Raw genomic sequence first — 21,778 nt, forward strand, 5'->3', positions numbered from 1 at the left:
TTCTTCCTCATTGTCCTGAGTGCAAAATAGCATATTTTGATAGGGTAACCTGCCCAATTTGTCCATTTGCTCTTTCCTCTGATGAAACAGATCCCAGTTTTGTTTGTGTATCCACCCCTCTCTCATGTCGTCACAGCCTCAAGAAAATTGATTCTATCCCCAACTTCAGAGGGGGACTAGATTACTCTAAGGTTCTTTCCATACCCTATGCCAGTGGCTGATTCAGAAATGGATGCATGCACCAATTTGAGACAATGAGACACGAGAAATTTGCTGAGGTTTTCAGGGTAAGTTTTTCTTCATTCTTCCAGGAAGCGGTTGTCTTTCCCTTACTTTTTCTCATATATCCTCTCAATACTACTGTTCTGGGCTAGGAGGCTGGAATTGAGCAACATATTGCTACCAGCCTCATGATGGAGCCAGCACACAGAGAAGGAAAAATGGATAAAACCATCCTTTGAAACCTGTCCTACTTCTGGATTTTCAGTTATATGATACAATTCATTTCCTTATTATTTAAGCCATTTTGAGTTCGGTTTTCTGTTAGTGCAGCACATCTGATACATTGTGAAAACATTATAGATACCTGTAGCAAACCCATCCAATTCCAACTGTCAAATATGTTCACCGCAATATCCCCCCATTTCAATTCTTCTGACAAAACTTCATATTGGTTTATCTTTATATTCTTTTTCTGTGATAGTTGTATTTTCACCTCAAATAGGAAATTTTCTGGGTCACATAGTATTTATTTAATTTGCCTGAATGCTGCCTCTCGGTATAAAGCTACGTGAGATTTTTAAAAATCTTTATTTTTCATTTTCCTGAGGAAAGACAAAACATTCTGGAGACATTTCTCCTACATTTTCAACAACTATTATTTGTGCTACTTACTTGATTTGATTTCAGGCCAGTCAGCTTGTTCTATTCTGTGGTCTTCATACTTTATGTCCAAATATGCAAATATGTAACGAATAATTTCTGCTCTCCCCCTCATATTAAAATACATGAGTTTGTAGTTTGGCATGATATAATTCTGGAAAGAGAAAATTGGAGGAATTATTTTTACACGCTTCTAGCGATGTTTCAACATTTTTCTTTGAGGACATTTTAAAAACTTTATGGCATCTTTGGAGATAACTGAAGATATTAGAGGATATTTCAAAATGAGAATCATAAATCACTATCCTAATAACATACGAGAATGACTTGGAATAAGATCATGATTCTCTCTTTAAGAACTAGCTAGAACATTCCAGTGAAATAACCGAATTCAAATATTATTTACGAGAGGACTTCAGACTGAGAGGGTATCTGCACACCAACCTTCAGAAGTTGGAGTCAAAAATTCCCGTTTTAGGATGTTTTGCCCTGCCTTTAGTCACTTGTAATGGGTGCTATTTGACATATGGTTTGTTGGTTCTCACAGCTGAGTTTGTGAGGACAGCTGGGTAAAGACTGTAAAGGCAGGGTACACACAAGAGGAACAGAGCCAGCCATGCCGACCTGTCATCGCTCACTTCCCTCACCATGGCTTTTCCCTCTAAGAATCAAAGGCTTAGGGAAACCTTGCCCTCATTTCCCTCTTACTGATCCATGCTGCTGAGTTTATAGGGTTCCTTGCACCATACAAACATATCCCATCTTGTGGATCTCTTTTGGGATGGCACAGTGGTGAAAATATCCCCCCATTCCCTCTGTAGAAGAGCAAGGAAGTGAAAATGCTAACTTTTCTTACATTTTCAGAGAGTGTGCTGATACTGGCTACATTGGTTAGATTTATGTCATTATAATTTTGTGAGTTTTCTGTGATTTGTATCATTTCATTTCCAGTGTTTGTAAACAATTATTTTAAGCACTGATAGTAAATTGTATTGTAATTTTATGATTAGGCAGCTGAGAAAGACATCTTCATTTGGAACTCCGTTCTTCCATTTAGTTGCTGTGTATCTTTGGGCTACCCAACAAAATCTCATTGAATTTCAAAGCCCACTTTTTATCAATAAAGATACAATGTGGACTTGGGGATTTAATGAGTAATTCATGTATAGCACGTACCACAATGCTAAATACTTAATAATGAGTAGCTATAATATGAATAATAAATTTGAGCTAGTTCTATAGAAAAATAAACACTGAATGCAGCATACCAAAATAAATAATAATTATAGTAATTACATAAATAAAAATCATAAGTAACAATTATTTGTTATTTATGCATATAATGTTTAAAGTTATATGCATAAATAATAATGGTTTATGATTTTTAAGTAGTAAAGTGGTAAGTTGAAATATTTATTCTCTACTAAGGAAGTCTTTCAAAGATATTAATAGAACATTAAATAAAAGAAAATTTGTGCTTAGGCCTCAAAGTGCCATCTGAAATCACATCACATAAAAGGTCAAACTCTAAAAACCTAGATTGCCTAGTTTACATTTCAAGTTCATGCATTCGTGTGTCTATCTTTGGAAAGGATGACTGGAAATAACTGTCTGGTTGCCTGTCTAGACCCTCTCCGGATCCAGGAAATGGCAATTCACCATCTGGCCCCAGGTTTTTCCATGTCTAGATATTGTAGAGAGGATGTGGTACTTTTTGTTATAAACAGAGAGTCACCCTAATTATTCTGTGTCCTGTCCCACTCTCATTAGCCAGTCCAGTTACCACCCAAGTGAAATGTGGCACATGCCGCACATAACAGTATGTGCGGGAATGTTCTCAGTGGAGAGAAGAATTCACTAGAGGAAACCAGTGAAAATTCCAAGACTTATAGCCCTAAATTCCTTTTGGGGAAAAATATAGGGAGTTCAAATCTGAGGGACTAAATGAAGTGCCCATGGGACTAATGAGACTATTTTCAAGTTCCTTAGAAATACTGAACTTATAAATAAAAAGGGGGAAATATCTGAGAGCACAAAAATAGTAAATTAAAAATGTAAAGTAGTAACTTTCTTTCTGAAAAAAGAAAGCATTGGTTGGTAACTATCTATATTTCTCTGCACATATATCTTTAAATCTGAGATTTGGCACAGGCCCATCAACATCTGACAAATGCTTATCGTTCCTTCTAGAACATCCTTTCAATGGTTGTAACTCATTAATGAAGCTGTATTTGCACTTCACATTCCCATAGTTGCTTGTATAATTATGTTTTCTACCCAGTAAAAGTCTTGGTTTCTTGGTTTTTACAGCTACAAAATCCCAAACTTTTTGTTGCTGTTGTTCAGGATACAAGTGTACATTTTTATAACAAGAAAAATAAAGGTAAATGCAGTTAGAAATAGTTACTGATTCTAAGAATTCTTCCTGTATTTTATAAAGCTTTTGCATAAAAACCAACATTAAATATTCCAAGTAAATGTTTCTATGGTTAATGAAAATAGATAAAAGGAAATTTATAATAAAGACTAAAGGTTAGAGGATAGTGTCTTGAAGAATATCTTTCTCCCTTATTGCATTTAGCATTATATCTCTGTTATAATTGTCTCACGTTATTAAAGCATTTATTTTATAAGGATGATGGACTGAACGAGTGAAGATAAAATGTATCCCACTCCCCCCCCCCAAGGGATGTTTCTCACCAAGTGAGAAACAAGTTCAAGGGTAGAGCAGTTCAATGGTGAAGGGAATGTGTGGTTTTGGAGTCACCCTTGTCACTTACTATCTAAAAGGTCTTGGACAAGTCACCTGATCCTAGCTTTAGTGTCTCACCTGTAAAATAGTAATGAAAAGATTGTGTGTAAAGTACCAATACACTGTTTGGCACATAGTATGAGTTGAAAAAGAAAAGAGAATACAAAGGGAGAAAGGGAGGAGGAAGAGAGGGAGGGACAGTCCCAACACTATTGGAGGAGAAAGTAATTAGCTTTGTGATTTGATAGGACTCAAATCCTCAAGATCTTGTTCTTTGATGAACCAATCCTGCTGCAAGCACATAAAAATTTAAAAAAGAAAATATGTAGTTAGGATTAAAAGTAATATAAACTTTGCCTGGACCCAAATGAACAGAAGAAACAAAACGCAGCGAGCAGGACTCTGAAATCTGAGAGAGGCGGTGGACAGCCAGGAGTTCAGCTCCTTCAGAATAAAGGAGAACAAAATCCTGCAGACCTGATGGGAAACTGGGCAGACGTACTGCTTGAAACTAGGGTCTGGCATGTATTTCTGTACAATATTTTAAAAGGTCAAATTGCAAACCTCTAGTAAAACTGATAAAGAGGAAAATATATGAAAAGTCACAAATACTATTACAAATAAAAAGAGGTCATAGCATCAGATAAAGCAGCTCATTAAAAATTGTAAGCTAATACTACAAATAACTTTATGTCACTAAATCCAAATCCTTAAATGGGAAGATTTTGAGACATATAAAAACATAATCAAATTGAAAAGAAACTGAAAGCCTGCATTTAACAATATCCATTAAGGAAATCAAATTGGTAATTAGTTACACCCATGAAAGACACCAGGCCCAGATGACTTTACAGGTGAATTTTAGTTAATCTTCAAGGGAAAAGTAATCCTTGTCTTTTACAAGTAGTTATTAGCTATTTAAATTTAGTAGTGTATAAAAAGAAATAAAATGTAATGACAAGATAGGGTTTATCCCCGGAGTGCAATATGTTTCAACCCCAGAACATCTATCTGCATAATATACTGCATTAATTGATTAAAAGAGAAAAAACGTAAATTCTCAGTAGATGCAAATAAATGCTTTCAAAAAAGATTTATAAAATTACTCATTCATTTGTGATCAAAACTCTTAAAACAAAACAAAACAAAAAAAACTCTTAGCAAACTGGGAATAGAGGAAAACTTCCTAAACCTTATAGAGTCTACAAAAAACGTAGAGCAAACATCAGACATAAGGGGGAACCAATGGAGGCATTTTTCTTTATTGTCAAGAATAACAAGATCCCCACTATTAGCCTTACTATTCAACATAGTCCTGGATGGCCGAGCTAATTCAGTAAGATAAGACAACAATATATAATATATGTAAGGAATGGAAAAGAAGAGACAAAACTGTTCTTATTTGCAATCAAAATGATTGTCTATATTCAAAATCCAAGACAGCCTACAGATAAACCTGATCCTAAATTTCAAATGGAAATGCTAAGGACCAAAATCGCGAAGACAAATCAAGAGAACAGAAAGAGGGGACTTGACCTACCTGATCGCAAGACATTAAAAAAAACCTTATAATTTCAGGTAATGTGATCCTTCTTCAGGATTAGACATGCAGAAGTGTGTAGCATCTTGAAACAGAACCTAAGTTATGACACACATGCCATTACAGTGAGGATATGAAGTGACCAGACTAAAACACTTTTGAGACAAAAGAGGAAACGTATGCATAATTAGACCCCAACTTACTTATACATGTAAATAACATCCAGGAGGCTTATAAATCAAAATATGATTTGACTGGCCTAGGCAAATTCCAATGTCATGCTGGCCTCTTATTTCCTGTTAAGTGTCATTTCTGAGCCCTTCTACTGTCATTCTGAGTTAAGAATCCCACATAGGGAAAGCTGCATGTATTTCCTTAAATGACACAGAAACAAGAAGTAAAAAGGTGGATTGTGCTTACAGATCTCCTTTACACCCAAAACTGACCACTGACTAGTTTGTGTAAAGTTCCTCATTCGGTAGACAAAAAGCCCTCTTAGAATTCTCTTTGAAAAATAAGACATACGTTTCTCAAAAAAAATATGAATAATGACTAATAAATATCCGAGATAGAAACTTTCACATATGAACTCATGAATGTAGCCATTAAAATGAAAAAGAAGGTTTAGCTTTAGCGTATGCTAAACTGGATTAGAAATGAAATCTTTTACATGGAAAATAATTGTGTTTCTGAGAAGTTCTGTCTTGGGTATTTCCTTTCTTTCCTTTAGGTTTGTAACACTTTTTACTTTATATAACAATCATACATTTCAGTGTAGTAGTTTGATAGTCTGTAGTAGTAGGAGTTTGATAAAATACAAACTATCATAATAAAACCATATCCTTTTAACTAAGCCAATATTCTATTCTGTACATCGCTGTAAGAGCAGAGTGAAACATACTTTCAAAAATTCTAGTGTCTGTGCCAGAAAGGTGACAACAATCCAAACTTAACTCTTTGGCAAAGGAGGCTAATATTCAATTACCATATATGTACCTTAAAAATTGTCAGGAGATAGCTAAAAAAAAAAAGATGGAATTTTTGGAGTAATTTTAATGGACAAAAAACTTACAAATAAGGACTTACTAACCATTTTACAATTCTGTCCAGAACCTCAATGCTATTATCCGGATTTATTTTATTCATGAAAATGTTGGCCTCGATGAGCTCTTACTCTTAAATAAAATGAACTTCAACCATATTTGGGAATTCCAGATACAGTTTTATATATGCCTGTGAGTTAGAATTATAAAAACAAAGATTGCTTGTGAATTTTTCACAATTCTTTGCTACATCTTCACCAATAATAATGTGTGTACTTTCATTGTATGCACTATAGTGTTTTGAAATGCAACAATTGGATTCAGACAACAATCAAGTGATACACTATTGTCTACATAGGAACTTCTTGTACATACTGTGTTTCCCTGAAAATAAGACCTAGCCGAACAATCCTCTTTAATGCGTCTTTTGGAGCAAAAATTAATATAAGACCCAGTCTTACTTTACTATAATATAAGACCGGGTATAATATAATATAATATAATATAATATAATATAATATAATATAATATAATACCGGGCAAATATAATATAATGTAATGTAATGTAATGTAATATAATATAATATAATATAATATAATATAATATAATATAATACCAAGTCTTATATTAATTTTTGCTCCAAAAGATGCATTAGAGCTGACTGTCTGTCTGGGTCTTATTTTTGGGGAAACAGGGTATTGACATTAAATAACAGCACTGTCTTACCCGCTAACCGTTGGTGGTAAGGAATGCTTATTTTCCTCATTAGTAGTGTTCCTGGGCATTCCCAATTCAATTCTGGATAAGTTGACAGGTTGGAGTTAAATTGTAGGCCAATAGAGAAATAGTAAGTTTTGTTCACTGAGTAAGTTATGAATTTCAACCAAACACTAGATGTTTAATTTTGAGTTAGCAAGGCAAGATATCTATTTTCCTAACAAAGACCAACTAAATAATCATTTTAAATGGTTACCTCACATTAAATCCAAAGCAAGAGGAATAACTGAAATATCCTTTGGGAGCTGTGAGTTCAAATTTCTGGCCTGGGGTAATAGCCTTAAATAATGCTTGAAACCAAATAAAATTAGAATGCAATTCTTGGCAAAACATGGAGACACTTCTCCAAAATGAGCCTGAAAGCAATAGAAAATATTAAAATATTACGAATAAGATCTCTGAATCTTTTTTTTCTTCTTTTTCTTGGCTTGCCTAAAAGAGGCCCTTCATCTCAAGGAAATACTGTTTTCTACAGGTGCAGGGTTGGCATTTGTACAACCCTGAGCGTGAGTGCTCCTTTAGATTTTGTGCCCTAGCTACCTCACTCATCTCACTTGCCTCATCCTAGTCCTGGCCTTGATGGAGAGGACTAATAATAATAGCAACGGCCAAAATTTACTAAGCACTCACTATGTGCTAGTCACTATGCTAAGACTGTTTCATGTGTTACCTCTAATTCTTCCCCAAAGAGACACAGCAAAGTTGCCCACCCATGTCCATCTTCACTCTTCCTTTAATAATAACAACAACATCATCAATAATAATAATAATAACAATAATACCTATTTTACGTGGTGTTAGGGAAGAATAAAATCCTTGAACTTTAAAAAAAAGAAGAAGAAAAAGAAAAAGAAAGTGAAGAACTATGAAAGTCTCTACTGCTTCGCATATCAAAAACATCACTTGGGAAAATTCTGGAACAAGACACAAATCTGATTAGAACAAAATTCTTCCTCTGGTATTAACTGTATTTTCTATGTTAAAATCTAGTTGAAGGATTGTTTTTAAACCCTCTTGAAATCTTTTAAAATCTTTTGTACTTATATTTTTCTTAGAAATTACTATTTGATGTCCACTTGGCCACTAACAGAGAGAGGCTCTGAATGAGACAAGGTCTGGGAGTGAAATAGTGAAAATAATCCACAAGACAGTCACTCAGTCACACACAGAATATGACAGTAATAAAACTAAAACCCTAAAGTAAAGAGTGAAGACTATCTCATTTCTTATCTTTGTAGAGTTGGATCTTATCACTTACTTGTGCTATGTCTCTGTGGAGTCCCTAGTATCTTCTATGTCCTCGTGTGTGGCTGCATCTTGCATTTATATGATGAGTAACTGATGGTCACAAGCCAATGAGAGAAGAGGCAACTTAACTTCCACTTAAGTCTCTTCCTTCAATTTTTAGATAAAATATGCCCGCCAGACTGTTCAAGCCTTCATAGTCTTCTGGCTGTCCTTGACTTTTTATAGTGTCGCTACGTCCACACACCTCACATATTTGCATACAGTTGGCAAAGTCAAAGTGCCAGGTATGAAGTGTGCCTATTGCTACAAGCTCGTTTATTTTTGAAGTCTTACACATAGGCTCCTGGAGAATGAGAACCCATGAGAACAAGTCAAGCCCCTTTCCAGGTACACACTTGGTTTGCTTCCTGGCTCCATTAGGTCTACTGGGAGAATTCTTGGCTCACCACAGCTTCTCACCTCCTCCAACAGTCTCATCCTTTACCTGCTGCACATTTCACCCTCGCAGTATCTGACAACATAGTGTGTTTTATTTATTTGCTCCTTCCCCCAGTAAGATGGAAGCTCTCATATAAAAGCAGGCACTTCATCATGTGTCCTCAGACCCGAGAGAGGTACGGGGCATATCATCAGCACTAACATATATTTGATGAAGGAATGATCTCAATTTACATTTCCCCACAATTCCCATTTTTACAAGAACTCTTTCAAGTCTCACTGTGGCTACTGTATTTACACTCGCTTCTCAGAAGAGCCCATTGTTTCATGTAAACCTGGAGGGAGAGATGCCAATACAGCTTATTGATAATCCTTATGCAGATTAGTAACAAAGGCCAAAAAGTCATAAAATTGTATTTTTTCACTCCTTAGTGCAGGAATTAATTCCAGCTATAGTATTCGGACAGCTCGGTGTAAAGGTCCAGTAAAATACCTGCCTGTGCCCCATTGGGCCTGCAGATTATCCATGAAACATTTTAAGGAAAGGCTGGCTTTCACCTTCTAGGAAATTGCACTCATAGACAGCAGTAGCAACCAATGAATCATGTAATATTTCCTATTTCTAAGCACTTTGAATTTTCAAAAATGTGATTACATCCATTTATTGTAAACATAAATGAAAATAAACATAAATATTAGTCTGTAAAAAGTTTAATTAAGAAGACAATTACAGTCCCTTACCTGCCAAAAAGATACATGTAAGTCAAAGTCAAGTGCAAATGGAATAGGAGCTATTTAAACAAAATCAACACATTGCATTTATTATCTTCTACTGAGTTTTAACTTACATTAAAAAAAAAAAAATCTTTTTGTCCTTACCTGAATCATTTTAATCCCCATTTTATAGATGAGGAAACAGAGACATTGGGAAATTAGGTAAATTGCCCAGGAATTTTGGAAGAATAAGCTAGTACACTCAGTGCATTGCTTGGCAAGTGATTACTGCTTGAAAAGTATTAGTTATGGCGTATTTCTTTATTAATTGAAAAATAAATATAGTATTTTTGAAATAGCCCGCATGTCAGTTCCTCTTCATTTATTTATTTTGGGAAAGGGGAAGTATTCAAACAAACCCATTTCTACTTTTCTAGCTGCGGTGCTGATGGAGAAAGAGGGAAGTTTCCCAGAGGGGCCCACAGAGCTTCCCATCCTCGGCTTCACGATGCCTTTTTCACAGTGAGTTATTTGAGAAACTAAAAACATCTACAGTCATAAAACTAAAGTACTTAAGCCCCAGGTGGAGAAGGCAGGAAATGAAAACTATGTTTCCTTTCTGCTTCTAACCTATTGGTGTAATTCAGGGGTGTCCAAACTTTTTTCAACGTTTTTCACAAAGGGCCATATGCGGTAAAATACACAAACAGCCGGGCCACTCACTCGAGGTGAAGTACATATTGCCTCACCTGGTTTATTTAAGTAAACTAAATGTATTTTTGGAATTTGCTGCGGGCCAATTAACAATGGATCATGGGCCGCAGTTGGCCTGCGGGCCGCAGTTTGGACACCCCTGGTGTAATTGAAATGTTCCTGTAAATCTTTAGTGTCTATGTTTTCCCAGATTTCAGTGGTGACAACACTATTTTTCTTACTGACTCTTCAGATACTCTGAAGAATGATATAGCAATTGTCTCCAAGGTTGTGAGTAAATGTTTGTCTGTTTAGCTCTTCGACTAAAAGAGTATTCCCAGATATAAACAAGTAATGGTCATATAAATAGCTAATATTTGTTAACTGCCCCCTGTGGGTCAGGCGTTGAACAAAGTGCTTGCCGTGTATTATCTCATTTAATGCCCAGAAAATAACCTCACAAATAGTGTGCATATCCTTGTATATGGTTATGTAACTGACTAGGGCATATCATGAAAGCATTTCTGGATGTAAAAATTCTCGAACATTTGACTCTTATTCATGAAATTTCATGTTTACTCATCTGTCAAGAATAGGGAAAATAAGCATTAAAATAGAGTAAATGAACTTGTTTTTACTTTTTTTCCAGAATCAATTAATGTCCCCTCTGTATCATTATAACATACAATGTAGAAGAAAGGGCCATGCGTTAAATCCCACCTCTGCTTTTACCCTGTCCTTTTACCCAAAGAGTCTAATTTCGTCTTCCAACCTCCGTTGTTGGAAAATAAAAGAGTTTGCCTAGTTACCTCTGAAGTCCCTTTCTGTTCAATTATTCAATGACATAATTTTCCCCCTGAAGACTCTCTCTGTCTTACATGATAACTTGAATGATAGTCCCAAGTCACACATAGTTCTAGGCGCACAAATTATCTTTGTCCCCAAAACTAGCAACAAAGACAAAATACGCGGATCAATGCAAGCCACTCTCTCTGATAAGCCCAGGTCACAGGATGAACTTACTTTTTACAAGCACTAACGTAATGCAAACAAAAGTGTAATTTAAGAAAAAAATTTGGTGAGATTAAAGCAGTCTCCTAGAAGTTATCAAGAAGCAAGCAACCAAAATGTAGCTATTAAAATGATTTGTGTATTTGTATTTTTGAATATTTTGAAAATATATTAATCTAAAGATGTGTGTTTTCTTCATGAAGTCTAAAAATAGGAGATTTTGGAGAATAAGAATGTGTCAGAAACCTTCCAGGACTACAGGGAACTGATAATAGCAAACATTGATAATTTGTGTGGCTCATGTACCTGGTACTCACTCAACGTTTTAATTTGCCAAGGTCTCAAAACCAGCAAGCCAGATCCGTTATTTAACAGTGATAGATATTTAGACATATATGTATATCTCGTGTATTTCTTACTCTGTCAGGCTTCCTTTTGCTGACACTATTTCTTAGGATTATTCAACGTTCTTTAGGCTTACTGTACATGTCAAGTAAATTTCTGATCTAAATTCTTTCTCCTAAGCAGGTTTTTTCACCACTTTATTCTAGAAATTGATTTTGCATGCCTTCATATCAAATATGAAAAAATTCTGGCCTTTCACGCTGGCCTGTAATGCAAAGAGAGGAAATTGCTTAGAACAAAGGAAATCCTGTTTCTGCTGACACAAGTAACATCTGCTGCCCTGTGTCTACAAGGCAAACAACTCTAGTGAAAGGAAAACTCTAAGAGATGACTAGGAAAATTAGATGAAGCTTCGATCCTTTAGAGCACAGACTTATACAAGAATATTAAAATATATAGTTTGTTTAAGCAAAGAAGAAGCAATTTTCATTTACACCAATGTAACAAAAAGATCCAGAAAACAATGAACAAAGTTAAGCTAAAAAAATATTTTTCTGGCCTCTAAGATATAGTTTTGTTCCATGAGTACTTTGGTTCTTCCTGAGTCTGAGTCACATGGAGAGAAAATATCAGCTGTTTCCAAAATTCTGGGACCTTGTCCACAAGGCTGTTAAGTGGTATGTTTCCTGGCACTGTGTACATTTTGTTGATGGAAACAGTTTCAATAGCTCATGGGAAGTTATGGGCCACAATTAGGATGAATCACAAGAGTCTGGGGAAAAGATCCCATATTGTCACTAGGCCTGGGGCTTGGAAGAATTTATATAAACAGTTAAAAATTTGTCATCTCTGTACACCACTGAAAGATGATGTGTAAATGAGATTCTGTAAAGAACTGCATGCTTCCTAAATATTAACATGGTCCCTATGGCCCTTGTAACAAACGTCAGTGATCACAGCATCTTTGTTTAATTGTTGCTAGGGTGGTTCTTACCATTTGGCGACTCCCTTCCTTTCTCAAAATCCATTTAATTTCCTCTCAAAGTTTTGTGTTCTTTGAAAGAGAGCAACCTTCCTCAATCAAATACTTCTGTTTAATCAAGGGATTAAAAATATACATGTAAATGAGTAATTGACATGAGATTGTCACTCAACATGCATGCAACAAACATGTCTTGAACACTGGTCCCAGCATTAGAAGATGTCACCTATCAACATTTATTTATATGACACGTGCTTTTTGGTGTCGAGTAAGAATACTTGAAAAGAAAAACCTTTGTAAGACAATTTTCAGGTTTCCAAGTAAAGTAACGAAATCTTCCCTTGCCCGTGAAGATTTATCCTTCTATTGATTACGCTCTTTGTTGAAATGGCCCAGTTCTCTATAATTTGATACAACCCTTGGAGATGTGTTTCTTAACATATTCTAATACATTTATATTTTGGTTTTTCACTGGTTTGTGAAATATTGAACGACCTCATTAAATTTCCAAAATGGCCAGGCCAAGGAGCAGACGTTAGATTAATGGAGATTTTCTAACTGCATACACTTTGTTAGGCTCAATTTGAAAACACAGGCTTTCCTTTCTGCACATGGATAGAAATTCATATGAAATTGTATGTTATGTTGACTAACACTTCTTATTAATATGCTACTATGTTTTTGTAAATGTTCAGAATCAAATCTTTGTCTTTTATTGCTTTGGATGTAGTGGTAATCCTACTTCATTTTAACTTTCTACTTATTGCCTGTTTTAAAACAGCAGGATAGAGAGAAGTAAGCTCTGAGCTACAACAGTCTGTTCAGTTACACAGCTCAAGCAAATTAGCCACCAAGATTAAGCTGCTGTTCATGGTTCATTTTTTTTCAATTTTAGCAAATGCAAAGCATTAAATTAAAAAAAAAATCAAAGGCATCTTTTATCAAAGTCAAAGGCATCTTTTAACCCCCTTAGAAGTTCAAAAAGTGAAGTTTGAACTTAAGCCAGTTGAGCGTTTAGTTAGTTCTCATTCTTTGTATCCTGTTTATTAAGCCCTGTTTACAAATTCAAAGAATAAGGATAGAGAATTTTCCGGAAAATGTGCTTGAAAAAAAAAGTATTTAAGCTTTTTCCTGAATTATCTTAAGAATTATATGATGGAAATGCTCAAATTAAATGTACGGACTGATGTGCGGAAACTATACATCTTTTACTTAACATTTTAAAAATTGCTTTCTCTTTTTTATGATTCATACCTCGTTTAAATCCTATCATTTAAATGTCCGAACTTAACCATTTAGATAAATTCTTCCAAACTCCAGGCCTAGTGACAATTCTGGATCTTTTCCCCATTCTAAACTGTTCTTTGTAAAGCAACTAATTAAGTGTGACATGTTAACAACTCATGGTAATAATATCCCCAAACCCCACTGAAAAGATAGTAAACTTATACAAAAGGAACAGTCAGCAAGGACAAATAGAAATGGGAGGTATCAAGTATAGGAAACATTTCAAAAAATATTTTGGCAGACAGGAAGCAAGTGGAGGGTGGCCCTTGATGTATAACCCGTATAGTGAAAGTTATGACCCTAGTTTTCCTAAAGGTGGGAGAAGGACTTATACTGAGGAGATGCCATCCCAATAATCCCTAAGCACCCGTGACACACCAGGGCCCCATGACCTACAAAAGTGGACTTCAGAGTTAGGACAGAGTTAGGGGTGGGATGAAAGTCAGCAAGGAAATCACTGGACCCCTGTTGCTCTATCCTTTCTCAACCCCCACTGCTCACCGACCAACCCTCAGTCTTCAATGAAAAAGAGTAGGGAGAATCTTGGGGAAACAGAGACCACGCACGATAGGGGATATAAAATTGAGTAGTCTAATTATTGAATAATCTTATAAATATGTAGTTTCGGAAAATAATTTCCATAAAAACTTAAAGTGAGATTCAAATTCGGGTAAGCTTATTTCATAATAATGATAGTTGGCGGGTCTTTTAAGGCACACGGCAAATCTATAATGCAGATATTATTAGCCCCAGATGAGAAAATTAAGGCTTGGAGTGATTCAGTAGCTTACCCTAGGTCATACAGCTATTAGGTAGTGGTTCTATACTCAAATTCAGTTCTGTTGATTATAAGCTTGTGCTCTTACAACTATCCAAATGTGCTGCTTCACAAAGATTTGGTTTATAACCACTGCACAGAGAGAAGATTCTTCAGGATAAAGAAAGGAGTGTTGTGGGACATTTCTTACAAGTTTAAAACTTCTAATTACTTCATTGTTTAATGTACTTCAAATAATATCATTTTCCTCCTAGAATTGCAAATACACACAATTAAATTTCAAAAAAGAAGTTAAACTGAACAATGTTGGTTAATCTTACCAAGAGTTTCTTATCTTTTTTCCGTTAGTCATTTCCTCAGAGACTGTTTTTCTCTATGTCTAATGTGTTCTGGACTCACTGTCCCCTGATAAAAATACTGCTCTGCCTAATAGTTGGGACCAAAGTGCTTAGTATGATTTCTACCCATTTTAATATGAGCTTAATATTTTTGTATTCTTTACCAACCTTTGTCAGGTAGTCTAAATAGCAATTTACATATGCATATATGAAAAGTTCCCGTTTTCTCTATAAGAATAGTTGGGCGGAGCCAACCCTGAGTTAGGGGTGGGGGATGGAGAATTGGTAGTATGGCTGGGGGCCTGGGTTTGTGGGAAGATCTAGAAGGAAAAACTTTACATCATATCTTTTGTCCACGTGCCACATCCAGCATTTTTAGCCAGGTTAAATAAAATGAAAAGTATATCAAGAACAAAGGTATGGACGGGGGAGAGAATCTGTACAACAAAGTGATTTGTGAAGATGATATGCAAATGGGGGAGGGGCAGTGTCACCTGATAGAACTCAGATGATGTTAAGGAGTGGGGTACAGTCCCTGAACATGTTCTAACTTCCATAGCCTGTGAGCAGCAACTGGGAAGCTGTTCCTCCACCACCCACCATGCGCTTGCCCAGTTGGGAAGACCCTTATACATTATAAAAATGCTCTATATCAATTATGCCACATATCTTTTCCTTGCATTAGAGTTTTGTGATATCTGCTACACAGATTCCTGACAAAGTGTGTTAGGTGTTTAGGTTTGCAATCTATGCAAAACGCAGGAAAATTCAACCTTTTTAAAGGCCCACAATGAAATCCAGAGAGCATTTTAAAATGAATTGCCTCATAATCTTTCTCTTTTTATTTGATTCTGCTTTATTTCTCTTTTTCTATCTCATTTTCTGTTTCTTAATAGAGATAGTTTTAACTTTCAAAGTCAAAGCACATTTTTTTAGTGAGAAAAAGAAATTTGTTATGCTGGTGGTGATAAATTTGTAACTTTATTGGTAAATTTAATTTACCAAGTCGCTGTGCAAAATTTGTGATTATATGCTATGGATGAAAAAAATCGGTTTAGCTCTTCATGCATATAATAATAATGTTCGGGCAAAAGCAAGAGAACAAAGGACTTGCTTCAATTCATTTGGCCATTTTTCCTTTTCCTCCATAGTAAATATTTTGTACAGAAATCTTTGTACAACCTTTTTTTTTAGAGTATACTTTCCCATTGTTTTATTTAGTACTTGGCAATGTGATTTCCTGTGCCCAGTGTAATACTCACAGATGTGATACAACCAGAGGCTTTAAATATGCTTGCAGTTTGGATTTTCTTTCTGTGCTCCTGGGCTCTGCAGTAAGAAGAACACGCCCTGGGTAGCCGCTGGTCCCAGAATGAAAACAAAGCCTGAAGCAGAACTAGCTCAGCTTCCCTGTAGTCTACTCTACTTACCAGTGAGGACGCTAAAACGTTTGTTGTTCTCAGCCACTGAGACATTGTTATGCAGCAGTATGGCAGCAATAGCTGACCAAATATTAGTGTGATCCTGTCAGCCAATTGCAAGAGGAGGAGAAATTTTAAAATAAAAAATAACATATAGAAAATATACTGCTCCTTTTCAAGAGAAGAGATATCCTAGGAACACTGTATATAAATAATTGGCGAGGTTGGCAAGAGAAGTGACAGCTTCCAGCAAACCAGCCAGTATAGCAGAGTATGTAAGAGGCAAAGTCAGAACAATCAATATTTCTGCAAGAAATTAACAGTTATTTATTAGTCAGGGTTCTCAGGGTTTATCATATTACGTATTAATTATATATAATGTATATTTTATATATATAATACATATATATTATACATATATATATAATATACAGGGGGTGCTAAAACTATGTATACACATGACTTGCATTCATCTTTTGTTATCAGTATATATCGAGTATTATAATTTTAATACAGTTTTTTCCTTTCTTAAAATGTGTATACATTTTTTTGGCAGATAGATAGATAGATAGATAGATAGATAGATAGATAGATATAGATATAGATATAGATAAATGAGAGAGGGAAAGAGAGAGAGAGAGAGAGAGAGAGAGAGAGAGAGAGAGAGAGAGAGAGAATGAGAATTAGAAGGAATTGGCTCATGCAGTTGTGGAGGTTGCAAAGGTCAAAGGGGACCGGGTGGGCTGGCAGGGTGGAGACTAGCAGAGCCGATGCTGCAGATGAACTCCAAAGGCCATCTGCTGGAGAATTCTCTCTTGCTCAAGGAAGCTGGTCTTTTTGTTCTATTCAGACCTTTGATTGGATGAACCCAGCCATGTTAGGGAGGGTAATATGCTTTCCTCAAAGTCCACAGATTTAAATGTTAATCTCATCCAAAACCACCTTCACCGAAACACTCGGAATAATGATTGGACACCATGTGGCCCAGTCAAGTTGACACATAAGGTGAACAATCATAGTCATTTTGAGATTAATATTGACTATAAGGCTAAACTTCGTGTTTTGAATCTAAGGTAGCCAGAGTATACAGCAAGACAAGCCTGAACTAAGGGCATTGAAGTCATCACATGAGGAAGACTGGGTCCTGGGCCAGGCAGAGTCCAATAGGAGACCACATGTCAATTATTTTAACAGAGAGAACTTAAGAAAAAGAAATACTAACTAGGTATTAAAGGACTGTAAAGGCATAAAGATGACCTTAAACTATCAGGGAGTTAGCTTATGCAGGAAGCAGTTACCACCTCTGACCTGGAGGAGCAAAGTGAAAGGGGTTGACATTATTTTAAGGTATAAGCTGGAAGCAAATGCCCGTGTTGCTGAAACTCAGACCCCTGAGACCATGGGGCTGGGATGCAAACCTCTGAGGGGGACAGCAGTCAGCTGGCGTGAGTGTCCCTGAGAGGCCATGGTGAAGCTGGTCTTGTGAGTGTTAGAAAAACTGAGAACTGGAATCAAGGGCTACAGCTGGAATGAACTGCCACTTCCCGGGCAAAGAAGTGTTGCTGGGTGACACTCGGAGGTTCAGCAAGCAAACAGGAAGAGAAAAAGTAAATCCCTCCTTCCTCCTTCAGTGCGAAGTCTCTCCCTAGTGCTGTCTCTTGGCAGAGCCTAACAGGCTGCTAGCTGGCCAAGGAGAAAGATGGTTCACAGGACCCCAGCCCAGTTCCCACTGGGTTTGTATCTGGGAGACATTAGCTTGAAAACAGGCAAAGAGTCCCTTGTAGCGTGATCCCCAAAGTGTGATACATGCACCCAGGAGATACGTAAGACAATCCACTAGGGAACGGGAAGAAATCTATTTACATTTTTAATCTAAAAAAATATATAAGCAAGAAAATTTTATTAATATTTAAAAGGCAGATTGAGAGTGAAAGCTCTCTTTGAGAACATTAAGATGAGGGAAAATGAAAATAAAGAATGCAGCCAAGAGAAAAAAAATCTAAACAAAACAGCAGGAGGGAAATTGGTGTTGCTAAAATGCAATCCTTACACGTGCAATGGCGAGGAAAAGGAGCGAATAACAGTGACTGAGAAATTTTTTTTGTACAAGTAAGACATGTTTGCACAAACAGACACTAAAGAAAGTCAATTAGAGTCCTTTGAATTATTTTTTGGATCTGAGAATTATGGCCTGCCCCAGGCTCAAATTTGCCTGTTATCTCTCTAATCTGGTGGTATCTGTATTAGTAGCAGTTAGTTAAAAGATAACCGAGAGAAAGGGGGTTGGTTGCTGAGGATGGAAGGTAGTCTTCCCTAAGACAAACAGCCTTGCGTTGAGTTAGTCTTGAACAGTGCCAGAGTCCTAGAGATGATGATTAGTAGATGAGCTAGAAGGGGGACAGAGGCCAGCCCACAAAAGGTCTTGCATGACTTGATAGACAGAAAATAAAGAAGCCGGTGAAAGCTCCATGTATCCCTTTCTCCTTGAGAACTCTGCCAGGTGCCAGAACCATGCTCTACCACTGTTTCTTGGGTATGGATACAAAATTAAGCCTTGATTTCATATCTAAATGCAACCAGGGTGTGGGGGACAAGCACATTCACATCTTTAGTATATTAGTGGTCATTTAGAGCAACCAAAAGACCCCTTTGGATTCTCTCTTTCGAGTTTAGACATCATCCAAGTTGATAACCCTTTGTTGAGCACAACTAGCCAAACTTCAAGATGAGAAAGTTCAGGGAAGAAGAAAAGCATTCCAGGCAGAGGGAATGTTTGAATAGACACTAACGTAAGAGTGAAGGAGACATTTAATATGTAAACCACAGGAGCCTGGGGGGCTGAGGGGTGAGGGTGAGGGTGGAGGCACCGATCTGAGACAGCCTAATCCACCAGCCTAAAATGCTGGGGACTTTATGCCCCAAGGCAGTGAGGGATCACCGAAGGGTTTTAAGTAGGGAAGTGACATTTTTGGTTTGTGACCAATCACTCTGGTCAGTATGGATTGGAGAAATAAGGAAACAAATTAGAGGAAACCCGTGCAATGGGAGAGGTAAACAGAATTATGGGACCTCTTCCATCATACCACATGTTTATATGAATCTACCTGGACCTACAGTAACAGCATATGCAAAGTATTTGTTCATTTTTAAGCTTTTAATTAGGCACTTTGGTTTCAGTGAGCACCCTCTTCCACGGAAACCCTAAATTACACAGGCTTATGGAGAAAAGGAATTGTATGGGTCCTTGAGAGGTTCTGCTTGAGAGGCTGTTAGGAGATCAGATCCTCCCCCAGTTCTACTTCCTCTAGGTTAGCTCTGTTTTCAGGCTCCCAGCGACTCCCAGATTTCCCTTTCTGGTTGAAAATATCTGACTGTGTGTAATCCAAAAGGCCTTTTGCCAACAACCTTTTACTGGGTTTCCCAGAAGCCTAGCAATCACCACCTAGAGTCTTACTGGTTGACCGAGGGCCAATAATTCTATCAGGCACAGTGAGGCTCAGTGCGTCAGCACCCAGGAAAATGTTTTAATTTCTTTGAAAATCATATGAAAATAAAATACACTTTTAAAATAAACTTCCTTTTAAGATAGGACCACTACGATAGCAGATTCAAAAATCATTTGATAAAGTGGAATACTGATTGTTTGAGGACGTAAGTGGTATCACTATTTTTGATTCTTAACACTGTTTTACACTGGATGAAAACATAATCTAAGGTAACTTTCTGCTCATCAGGACTGCTTTTCTAGGGCTCCCAAGCAGAGAATTAAAAAAACAAAAAATAGCAAAGCGTGCATTTGAACAAATTGAACTCATATGGTGAACTCAGAAACACATTCTTTTCAGGAACTGTGAAGTAATCAAAGATTTCTTCAAAAAGACAGTTTTAGGGAATCAATTTGAAAAAAGCCAAACCTGTATATATTCTAAAGTTACTCAACCATTGGAATGAGAAGAAAAGTTTCAGGGGATGGATGGTGGTTGAGTTTGCACAACAATGTGAATGTACTAATGCCACTGAATTGTATACTTAAAAAGGGCTAAAATGGTGGTAACTTTTATGTTATACATATTTTACCACAATAAAAAGTTTTTTTAAAAAAACAGTTCATCCTGAATAAAACAAAACTTGAAAATATTCACCAATTTGAGCTTGAACTTTTATCCTACGTTACTTGCTTTGAGCCTTGAGTGACTACCATACCAGTGGTTCTTATGTCCCTGCCAAAATCTTCCTGAGTATATTTGGCTGGGTTTTGAAGGATAACATTCGTGGGATACATAAAATATAACTCATGTCCTTACTGATTCATTAAAATAAGTAAATAAATACACAGTCCAAATTGAGCTCAGTTTTGAATTAAAAGTCATATCCATAGCTCCAACAAAATGCCTATTGCCTTTCTCGCATATGTGTTCAATACTTCTATTTGTATTTGCCAAAAATCATTCCTCCAGAGATACCATATGACTGCTTTTAATTGAAACATGTTGGACTGCTTTCTATGATGTCCAAATCGTACGAAAAAATATTTGTATAGAAAACTGGCAAATGGTTCACTGCCCATCTTTAGGCCAAGGTATGTACACAGCTCATATTATGTTCAACTCTAGTCCACTGGGATCAACACTTAATACAGAGTTGATGGTCCTATAATCCAGGAGATTACTGTCAAATTTCTCACGTAGGGTTCTTAAGCCAAGTGGCTATGTTTTTAATGTAAAACTGACCCAGGTTTATATCTATCATGAACTCAGAATGTCGTTTTCCAAGATTTTTTCATCGTAGGAGATAAGCTATTCTGCATTAAGTCTAGGTACACATTACTAACATTTTTGGTTTCATTGTTTTTGTTTGAATAATTTTCTATTATGAACAATTTAATATCCAGCAGAGTATAGCTTTTTAAAAATAATTTAAATATGGGTTTGATTCTGTTTATACATAAAGTGGTTACTATCCAACTAAATTCAAAAGGCTTATTGCAAAAGTAATCTTTCAATTCTTCATCAGTGATACTTTAGGGTTATTTTTTTTCCCCCAAAGAAAAATCCTATGTTCTTTTCCAGTATAGCTTATGGCATATATATAATCAATGACATACCATGCAGCATACCACCATTGATGATGGTTCAATAGTTCAGTCAGTTACTATGTAATGATCTCTGATTAAATAGATTAATTCTTTAGAACATCATGTTTGACTTTTTTTTTTAAATACGGTGGCCACATTTTATTGTTTGATTAAGTTATTGTCCTTTATTTCCTCTTAATAATACTCATAGCTTACATAACTTACTGGCACCAGGCATTTTATAAGCACTTCATATAAATTAATTTATTTAATCCTCACAACACCACTATGGTGGTGGTACCATTATAATCCCTACATGATAGTAAGGAAAGTGAGGCTCAGGAGTTGCTGACAGTCATACAACTAATAATCGAAAGTGTTAGGCTTTGAAACCAGGCAGTCTGGTTTTAAAAGTGTTGTATTTGTTCCCTGAACTATAACACAGGCACATCTG

General features: G+C 36.3%; 1 protein-coding gene across 4 annotated transcripts in view; it reads right to left on the reverse strand.

The window, feature by feature from the left end:
* The window catches only part of HPGDS (hematopoietic prostaglandin D synthase), a 45,924-nt gene that overhangs the window by 15,372 nt on the left and 8,774 nt on the right, over positions 1–21,778 (reverse strand). For 2 of the 4 annotated variants that reach the window (XM_019741098.3, XM_088791946.1), the window contains exon 3: positions 895–1,036. In XM_019741098.3, coding sequence (XP_019596657.3) covers positions 895–1,027 — 133 coding nt within the window. In that variant the 5' untranslated portion in view covers positions 1,028–1,036. Of the gene's footprint in view, positions 1–894; positions 1,037–8,253; positions 8,433–21,778 lie in introns of those variants that run through there. The other 2 variants (XM_019741099.3, XM_074323457.2) reach the window with 2 other exon arrangements.

The sequence above is a fragment of the Rhinolophus sinicus genome, chromosome 1, assembly GCF_057876585.1.
Source record: "Rhinolophus sinicus isolate RSI-liver-muscle chromosome 1, RSI-T2T, whole genome shotgun sequence".
In the NCBI taxonomy this organism is placed as follows: domain Eukaryota; kingdom Metazoa; phylum Chordata; class Mammalia; order Chiroptera; family Rhinolophidae; genus Rhinolophus; species Rhinolophus sinicus.